This window comes from Blastomyces gilchristii, assembly GCF_000003855.2.
Source record: "Blastomyces gilchristii SLH14081 genomic scaffold supercont1.2, whole genome shotgun sequence".
Taxonomy (NCBI): domain Eukaryota; kingdom Fungi; phylum Ascomycota; class Eurotiomycetes; order Onygenales; family Ajellomycetaceae; genus Blastomyces; species Blastomyces gilchristii.
In genome coordinates this window covers 1,530,175-1,539,279 of record NW_003101681.1, presented here as the reverse complement: position 1 = coordinate 1,539,279, position 9,105 = coordinate 1,530,175, and the positions used below count along the sequence as shown (strand labels likewise).

The following is a 9,105-nucleotide window of genomic DNA, read 5'->3' as shown; positions in this document are numbered from 1 at the left end:
TATAGATATAGAGAATAATATTCTATAAGTAATTAATAAGTTCTCTAAGACTTCTTTTATAGAAATTATTTATAATTTAGATAACTACTTCTGAGTATCTGTAGTAAAGTTTATAAAGATTAAAGTATACAAGTTTCTAGTTCTTTCAGTTATAATAAATAGTTACTGACTGATAGAGCTTGAAATGTAAGAATAAGTACTTATAGATAATTATTCAGATGTTCATAGCTTGATATAATATATACTGATAACTATTAGAAGTATTCACAGTAGAAAGATAAATATAGAGATTAAATATATAATAGTATTTAAGCTGAGTTATAAATAGTATTCATAAACTTCAGTCTATATAATTGTATATAGCCAAGAGCTGCTAACTCTATTAATTACATAAGAGATAGAAATAGAGGTAAAGAATCTATAAGAAGTGAGATTTCTTACATTCTGCTAAAAGTCTTAATTCTCAGTCACTGATTCTCAGCTGAAGAACTTACAGAGTTTCTATTCTTTCACTTTAAAACTTTATCTTATATATATATAAATATTCACTCTGATTACTGATTCTTATACTTTCTCTTTTTATTTTTCTTTTCTAATGTTTTTCACTTTTATTATATAAGATTTATATATTATACTGATCTATTCAGTGTAGACCTCTTACAGATATTTATACATATATAAGATAAAGCTTCAGAGTAGAAGAATAGAAATTCTATCAGTTCTTCAGTTAAGAATTAATAACTGAGAATCAGAGCTTTTAGTAGAAATCTATGAAGTGTAATGAAATAGTCTATATAATTAATCAGATGCAGTCTGTCATACTTTAAATAGAGTTATTAATAAAACTTTATAACAGCTTTTTAGAATTAATAATAATTACTACTCTGTATATAAGAGCTATTTCTTAAATATAATTAATTATTAGTTTTATTTTTCTTTTCTTAGAAAAAACAGAGAATTTTATAATATTATTAAAATTTTCATTTATTATATTAATAAATAAAATTCAGAGTTTCTTTTATTTTATAAATTACTTCAAAATTTTTATACAGTAGATAGTTAAATTTTATTCAAGTTTTATTAATTAAAAAAATAAGAGATTAATATTTAAAAATTCAATATTAATAATTCATTATTTACTGAAACTAAATATTTTATATTTATAAAATAAAGAATAATATTGAGTTTCTTATATAATATTTAATAGTTGATTTTAAAGCTATGATAAACATTTCAATTTTATTTAACTATTTCACACAATTGAGTAGAACAGCTGATATACATTTTAGAAATAATTATTTTTAATTCATAATATTGAATTTCTTGATAGATTATCTCAAGATAATTGAAGACCTTCTCATAGATTCACTCAAGTTTATAAAAAAGAAGAGTATCTCAATATTGATCACAGATTAATTATTTTGAAGAAGTAATAGAGATTTCTGAGAGAGTTTCTGAAGCTTCAAGAGCAGCAAGTAAATTCATCTTGATAAGAGAATGAGTATATATAGTGTAGAGATTGTGTAGAGGTAGAAACATACAGCAGAAGATCTGCCACTCTGGAATTCAGGTTAGCAGGCCACTAAAAATATTGTATACTTATCTTCAAGCAATGAGGTCTGTAGTTCCTAGTTGCTTCCTTGCGCCAATCGCATGGTGATCCTCGGTGACATTCAAGAGGGAACGGTTCGATTAGGAGAGCAGCGAAATCAGATAGGACTCCTTCATTGATAACACTAGAATATGATATAACACAGCGTTGAACCGCACCTCCAGGGCCCTAGAGGAATTATGCGCACAATCAGCGTCCAAAAAGGGTTACGTGTTCATCTACTCATTCCATCCCTAGGGTAGAGTAGAATTTGTTTCCGTGATAGTTTCCCCTCGCAGCAAGAATTCATCTCATCTCAACAGTAGATTCAGGACCACCACTTGTGGATTGATGAAACGACGAGCGGCTGCGTTTCGTTGTTCATGGAAGCAGAATCCCCAACAGACACAGGCTCCTTCAGTCAATTCATTCTTTCGTTCTTTCATTCTCTATTCCAAATATCCCCTCTTCCTTAGCCCATGTTCTTTTCCTTTCCTGATCCATCATGCAAACAAACAAGAATAAGACATACCCGGAGAAAGACACAGACGGACAAAGTCTATCAACACCCCTAGAGACTGACACTTGTTCGTATGATGATGAAATATGGAGGGGTGTATGGCACCTAGGTACATCATCAGTGCTAGATGTAATCCTGTAGTAGGAAGAGATATTCAGGGCAAGAGAGATGTGTATAATAATGGATTATTAGTTCGAAAATGCCTAAACTATGGCTCCTACGTGAATTTCAAGGGCGAGAGGGGACTTCACCCTTTTTTTTTTTGCCCCTGCTTTCCCACTCTCCATTCTAAAATTACCAGCAGGAAACACGTGTGTCAGTCGAAGATTCGATATTGATTCTGTTCCATGCCTGGCACCCGGCCTGGGTACACATTTCTTGCGTGGCACGCACGCACTGGGGTTACGCGGGGTGGAACTGGAACGGGCACCCCTAATGGAAATGATCTAAATGACGGAACGGGTGAAGGGGGTTATGTTGTATGTGTGAAATGCGGGAAGCTTTTATGATGTAATGTATCATGCCATCGTTGAGTAAAAACAATAATAATATCAATAACAAATCGGGCCAGAAAGGCGCGGAAAACTGGGGGCTACACGGTTAAACGTCTCGGGTGTGATTGATCCTCTCGCTTGTTGAAATGACCCAAGTGCTTGGTGACATATGTAACTGATCTTTACCCACGCTGGCACGGAGAACCCCGATCCCCGGCTGTCGATCTACTCACAGGTAGTAGTTGTGTATATTGAATGAAAAAAAATAGATAGGGCCATTTTATCTGTGGGAGGACAGAAGATTTCACAACCCCCTCATCTGACTAGATCATATGCAAAACTTTTCTCTGAAACCGTGTTCTGATGAAATTGGTAACTTGAATGTAGAGACAATAAGGTAAAATAGTAGATTGATTGATTTAAAAAATAATGAAGAAATGAAGAGTAGGAAATGATAAAAAGGTGAAACATAACTTGTAAGAGACACAGATAAGGTTGAAAAGAAAGAGAGAATAGAGACAATATAACCTAGAGACAGGACTTGCGCGACGAAAAAAAGGGAGAGGAAAAGAAGATCAGAGAAAAGCAGGGTTGAACAAGCAAGAAGGATGGAAAGAGAAATAGGTAAAATAGTATAATTGGAATATAATATATAAAAAGAAAGCAAGAACTAAAAACAAAAAGTTTGATAACTGGATTCTAGATGACGAGATTTCACACACGCATGAAAGAGAAGTGAACCATAAAGCCAAACAAAGACAGAAACAAAGGCGACAAACAACAAACTAGGCACAAATATAGACCCAGTTTCAATTGAGGAAGGGTGGGAGAGAGAGATTTGAAGAAGGGAGCATTATTATTTTTTTTTAAAAAAAAAAGCATAAAATAGATGAAGAGCAAACCGCGTATAGCAGAGAGGATGAAAAGGAGTTAATAGACGGGAAAAGCCGACTGCGAGCATACATGAACGTTGTATTTAATGGTCTTGATCCTCACTAAGGCGCTCTTCTTCTGCTCACCTACCCAAATGTTATTCGGGAAAAAAAAAAAAAAAAAAAAAGGAACAAGTCTTCACATGCATTGTTGGATACGGTGTGATTTGTGAGGGAATGGACGGGCGAGAAGGTGGGATTTAGATGAAATGGCGATATAGGTATAGAATAGCGACGCAGGAATTTCAAGGAATGGAATAAGGACAGTTGAAAATGAAATAAGATAAAAAAATAAACAAAATAAAAAGAGAGGTAGGGTAGAGAGAGAAGGTTGTAGAGGGACCAAATATAAAATAGAGATTGGGTAAAAACGAAAAAAAAAATGTACTGTGAAATACGCGCCCAGAAATGAACGAGAACAAGGAAAGAAAGAGAAGAATAGGGTGGAAAAATGGAGCATACAACAGGAAATAAACTAGAGTTGAGGTTGAAGGTTCGTGCGGTGAACAATATATGTAGCGGTGAAAGGTGAAAAATATAAAGGGGCGTTGGGCAGGCGAGATTGGACCAGAGTAAATTGCTGGTGTTGCCTTTGGCCCGACTCGACAGGGGAAGTACAAAAATAGTGATATCAGGATGGGAATACTTTTGTTGGCGGGGGAGGGAGGAGAGTAAATTGTTGGCTCCTCGGGGACAAAACCTGAGCAGGAGGGAAATGGCGGTATAAGAAAAGTAGGTGGTTGGGGAGAATTTCGGTCCATTAAAGCAATACAGGAATGCGAACTGAGAGTCAAAAGGGCGTTCTCGTATTTCGAAGCTTCCGTGGATTTTGAAAAGAGTGTCGTCCAGCATCATTCTATCGACTCGTAGGGTATTTAAATTTGTGTTTCTTCTCTTTTGATTCTTCCGTAGAAAGCGGAGAATGATAAATTGTCTGGTTGCATGTGTATCGTGGTTCCGTCTTCGTATATTTTCTTTAAATCTGTTTTCCTTCTTTATTTTCCTTTCCTTTAATCGCAGTCAACAATTCTTTGTTTTTGGTCGTTTAACGAGGTTTTTCCCCATCTACATGATGGCGCATTTTGAGCAGCATCCCTGCGCGTCTTCGCGGTCGTCCATGTCCATTTTTTCTGGGGCTCGGGATCCATAACCGCCTCCCCCCGACGAATACGATGACATCTCTTTGTTATAGCGGCGAATTTCCCGTACGATATCGTAGAACGCGTTGTCAACATTCGTGCGAGATTTCGCGGAGGTCTCGATGAATTTGCAGCCAAAGTCGCGGGCCAATGCTTCACCCTCTGTAGTTTCCCACATATGAGCGTTAGTGCTGTAAATAAGGGGATTATATATAGTACAATCATCCGTCGTAATGCATTATCAAAATCAAATATTCTATTGAAGGCCGATCCGTACCTTGTTCAGACACGACCCGTTCTTTCACCAAGTCGCACTTATTGCCCACAACAATGATGGGGAAATAGTCCTTGTCCTTCACGCGCAGTATTTGTTGCTGATAAGTCATGATTTCCTCGAATGACTGTCTAGAAGTGATGGAATAGACCAGCAGGAAACCCTCGCCTGTCCGCATGTATTGTTCTCGCATTGCTGAGTATTCTTCCTGTCCAGCTGTGTCAAGAACGTCCAGCAAGGCAACCTCATCGTCGATAACACATTGCTTCCGGTATGAATCTGTTTTCACGGAGTTTTGGTCCCAGTGTAAGTTACCGCGGCCAGTTGTTTTTGATGGGGAAAGGGAGCAAGGAAACCACGGGAACGGGGCTGCCCACCTTCGATTGTTGGATCGTATTCATCGACGAAATGACTCTGGATCAATTGGATGGTCAAACATGACTTTCCAACACCGCCTCCACCGACAACGACCAGCTTGTATTCTCGAAGGAACTGTTGATAGAAAACGATGAAAGGGACACGAGTTAGTGAAAAACACCAAAAGGTGCCTGGCCGGCTATTTACTTCTACCCTTTCCCTCGGGAAACGGACATTGGGATGGATGGATGGATGGAGGGATGGAGGGATGGAGGGATGGGATTGAGACGGGAGAGAAGGAGATGGAGGAATGGCGTTGAGTTGATGCTACTAACCTTTGAAGCCATGGTGACAGCAATGTGGTTGGTTGTGGTGGTCTGGGGTTGCAGAGAACCGAAACTCGTGGGAGGCTTGGACTACTACAAGTCCAGGTGAAGGGAATGATGACGACAAAGAAGCTGATGACGACAAAGAAGCTGATGACGACAAAGAAGCTGATGACGACAAAGAAGCTGACGACGATAGAAGGATTCAATTGTAGCCCTTGGTGGAGAGGCTGGTTTGAGCGATAGTGGAAGGGTAGGGTAGAGAGTGTTCTAGGGAGGAGAATGGGCGCCAAAAAATAAAACGAAAAAAACTACCTGACTACACCGGGGGGGGAGCGAGATTCCGCTTGAGGCCACAGAAAACAAAAGCCAAGCCTGGACACACAGTCAGGGGTGAGTTGGAGAGAAAGTTGGATAGTTGGGTGGCTGGACGAGGGGAGAGGAGAGAGAACGATGATGGAAGAGAAGAGATGAGGTGAGGTGGGAATAGAATGGATGGATCGATGGATGGATCGATGGATCAGTTCTGACGGCGCTTTCTTCCCTTCCTTGATGATCGAGAGACAAATAATAATGGCTGGAGGCGGGGATTGGATTGTCGAACTGTGGTCTGCGGTGTGGCTGTGGTTTGGCGGTGGGTTCTGGATCTGGAGTAATCTGTACGTAGTTAGACCAACCGGAGCTACTGTTGTTAGGCGGGTTTAGGGACAAACTCGGGGCGGTAGGGGGCTGGTTGGGGCGCGTTATTAGGGGTGCGGTTTGGATGGTTGCGGCCAAGGGTCAGTGGGTTTAGTAGGTTTATTAGTTAGGTTATTTGTTGGTTGGTTTAGTCGGTTTAGTCGGTTTTGTAAGCTTCTTCGGAGGAAGGTGTGGTGTAGTACTCCGTACGCTGTAGTGGAGTGGGGAGGGGAGGGAGTCAGTCTGGTGAACACTCACTCACTCGCAAGAATTGTGTGGTTGCTGCATAGAGTATGTAACTACTTAAGGGAGTTTCAAGGATCAGGGAGCACGAGTTACCCCCAGGTGAACCAACGAATTACACATTGCATTTTCTATTCCACAGCCAAAATGCTACATTCCTCCTCCTGCTGCTGTTGTGACTCTACTTGATATCAGATGGTTGGTGTGTGCGTGTGTACCTATACAAAGGGGGTTGGCATTGTGTTGCCTGGACGGAGTAGTTACTCCGTACGGAGTAGTTAACTAATGAAGATGCCATTTGTGACTTTGGGCCACACGGTTGTATTCTCCAGACTTAAAACTCCTCCTATACATCTCCCTCTGTACATGTACTGCATCTACTTGTACAACCCCTGGTATACACAGAATATACCTGGGTAGATAGATATATCTTATCTTCACAGAACGCATCCAATATAATAAAGCTCCAAATGTCCCAAAACTACTCCCGCAGTTCGTGATTTTCCTATTCATCACCCATTAATGAACCCTATTATCCATGATATCCATCTATTCGTCGCCATCGGAGGCGCGATCACAGACTGCCAGATTTATTAGCCCAATCGCCCACCTTCTTCTTCTCGCTTCTAGGGTTTGTGTGCCCTCGCTGCCCGCGCTGCCCTCTCCTCCTCTCATCCTGCATAGGCGTTGTTGCAGTTCGAAAGTTAACCTTTTGCGTCGTATGGTATGGCCCAGTTCACCCGCGCTAGCTGCGCTCCAAGCGCTGCATGGGCTTTTTTCCTTTTCTTCATCCCTGGCTCAGTCAACCCTATAAAGTCGTCGTATTTGACCGCCGCCCCCTCATGCACAGAGTCGTGGGCAAAAATGCAAGGGCATGCAACCTGAACCCGCATTTCCAGCTCTCTTGGCCGGCTCTCATTCGCACCAGTCCCCAAGACGGCTAAGTTACCTCGAACGATGAAAAGTAAGAAAAGAAAAAAAAAGAAAAAGAAAAAGAAAAAGAAACGATAGTTAACCCTGCACAACATGCACACCAATGACATCTCCTCCAGTCGGCAGTCCAATTCGGGTGGAGACTGCTTCTCTCGCTGCTCATTTGTGCGCTCCGCTCTCAAGCTCCCTCCATTCGCCCTCCGATCACCCTGTTGTGAATCCATTATTATCCTACGAGCAATTGCTCTCTGTTGTTCTCTTTTATGTAACCTTCTCGCTTTTCCTTCATTTTCGCCTTTTAACATCTCCCGGTTTTGATAACCAACACTACGCTGTAACTTCAAAGCTTAAAGAGGATGAATATGACATTCAACTATGTACGGGCTGGTCGTAACGAAGCCGGAGGCTAAAAGGAGAACACGAACAGCGTTCCAATGGGACCCCCTTTCTCCCAATCCACTCTTCCTGTCCCTGAAGAAGCTGTCTGGCCAATTGGAGATGGCTACTAAATAAGAAATCATGATGGTATCATCGTCGTTCATGGGAATTTGCTAGCAAAGCCTGCCCCAGGCTTCATTATTTGGCACAGGCCAAATATGGCGTAAATTACAGTAGCTAATACCTGAGGACCCCACTGACTGCCCACCATAATCCTGAAAATCTTCAAAAAGAAAGGTCCCTCAATGACAGAAACAAACGTCACTAGAAGTCGAGGCTGGGAGACAAGCATCACTTGCCCGCCGCTATTCAGCAAAAGCCACGAATATTTCCTATCTCAGGATGTCCACAAATTTGCACATGCGACACGACATGCGATGCATGCAGCACAAGACGCCAAGCTAACAAGCAGTTCGGGTCCCAGATATCTGGATTCTAAGATAAGCATTCAAGCGTTAAAAAGTCATCGACGAACCAAAGTTGAGGATAAAAGGGGCGTTGACCTCAACCCCACTTTCTCTGTATTCGAACTTGAGAACCTGTCAACAACATGCGCAGTAGTGGAAACAAATTTAGACTAACATGGGAAGGTCAGCGCTTTATTTTTAACATTATTGCTGTACGAAAGGAGATAATAACCCCGTAAGCTTATTGGACAAGGGATGATGGGGAATTTGATGACATCAGAGACACCACCACCAGCATATGACAAGGTTCCGCGGTCCGCGGCATTATTTCTGCATTATTTGATGATTTCCGGTTTCAATGCTGGAAAACCCGCTGAGAAAGAAAAAAAAAAAAAAAAACACACAATCTTGTCTACTACTACTAATTTAAGTGCAGCATGAAGGGAAGGAAGGGCGCTGCTGGAGTGAGTTAGTTAACCCCCGCGAAATTCCGTGCAGAAGAAACAGAAGAAAATCATCGATCAGTCCGGTCTAGGTCTAATTTAGGTCATCAGGCTTATGATATTTCAGCGCCAAACCAAAGCTCGTCCAGCAAAACATCGGGATCGGATCTTCATAGGGAGACCGTACCAATTCTGACAGCCAGGAAATATCTCACATATTTATTTATGGGACACGGCAGTGTGCCCAAGGTTTCATCCTTGCCACATAAGCTTCCCGTCACCTGACTTAGCGGAGGTTCCTTTGCATCCAGAGTTCTTTCTCTGGCTAAT

At 41.1% G+C, this 9,105-nt stretch overlaps 2 protein-coding genes across 2 annotated transcripts; one reads left to right on the top strand and one right to left on the bottom strand.

Annotated features, from left to right (window-relative positions):
• Positions 1-3,655: 3,655 nt before the first annotated feature.
• On the bottom strand, positions 3,656-6,298 carry BDBG_01067 (Ras-like protein). The gene is made up of 4 exons (XM_002628113.2): positions 5,643-6,298; positions 5,328-5,442; positions 4,954-5,229; positions 3,656-4,838 (listed from the first exon to the last, which is right to left on the bottom strand). Exons 1-4 carry the CDS (start codon positions 5,652-5,654, stop codon positions 4,603-4,605), a joined length of 639 nt encoding a protein of 212 aa, XP_002628159.1. The 5' UTR covers positions 5,655-6,298; the 3' UTR covers positions 3,656-4,602.
• BDBG_16272 (uncharacterized protein) lies at positions 5,353-8,555 on the top strand. The gene is made up of 2 exons (XM_031724261.1): positions 5,353-7,185; positions 7,290-8,555. Exon 2 carries the CDS (start codon positions 8,171-8,173, stop codon positions 8,504-8,506), a length of 336 nt encoding a protein of 111 aa, XP_031576226.1. The 5' UTR covers positions 5,353-7,185; positions 7,290-8,170; the 3' UTR covers positions 8,507-8,555.
• Positions 8,556-9,105: the final 550 nt, after the last annotated feature.

Bases quoted from the DNA above. Each gene is read 5' to 3' on its own strand.
- BDBG_01067 (XM_002628113.2), bottom strand. The intron at 5,230-5,327 runs GTGGGCAGCCCC...CCGTGAAAACAG, and splicing joins ATACGATCCAACAATCGAAG to ATTCATACCGGAAGCAATGT. The intron at 4,839-4,953 runs GTACGGATCGGC...GGGAAACTACAG, and splicing joins ACGGGTCGTGTCTGAACAAG to AGGGTGAAGCATTGGCCCGC.
- BDBG_16272 (XM_031724261.1), top strand. From the start codon at position 8,171: ATGACAGAAACAAACGTCACTAGAAGTCGAGGCTGGGAGACAAGCATC.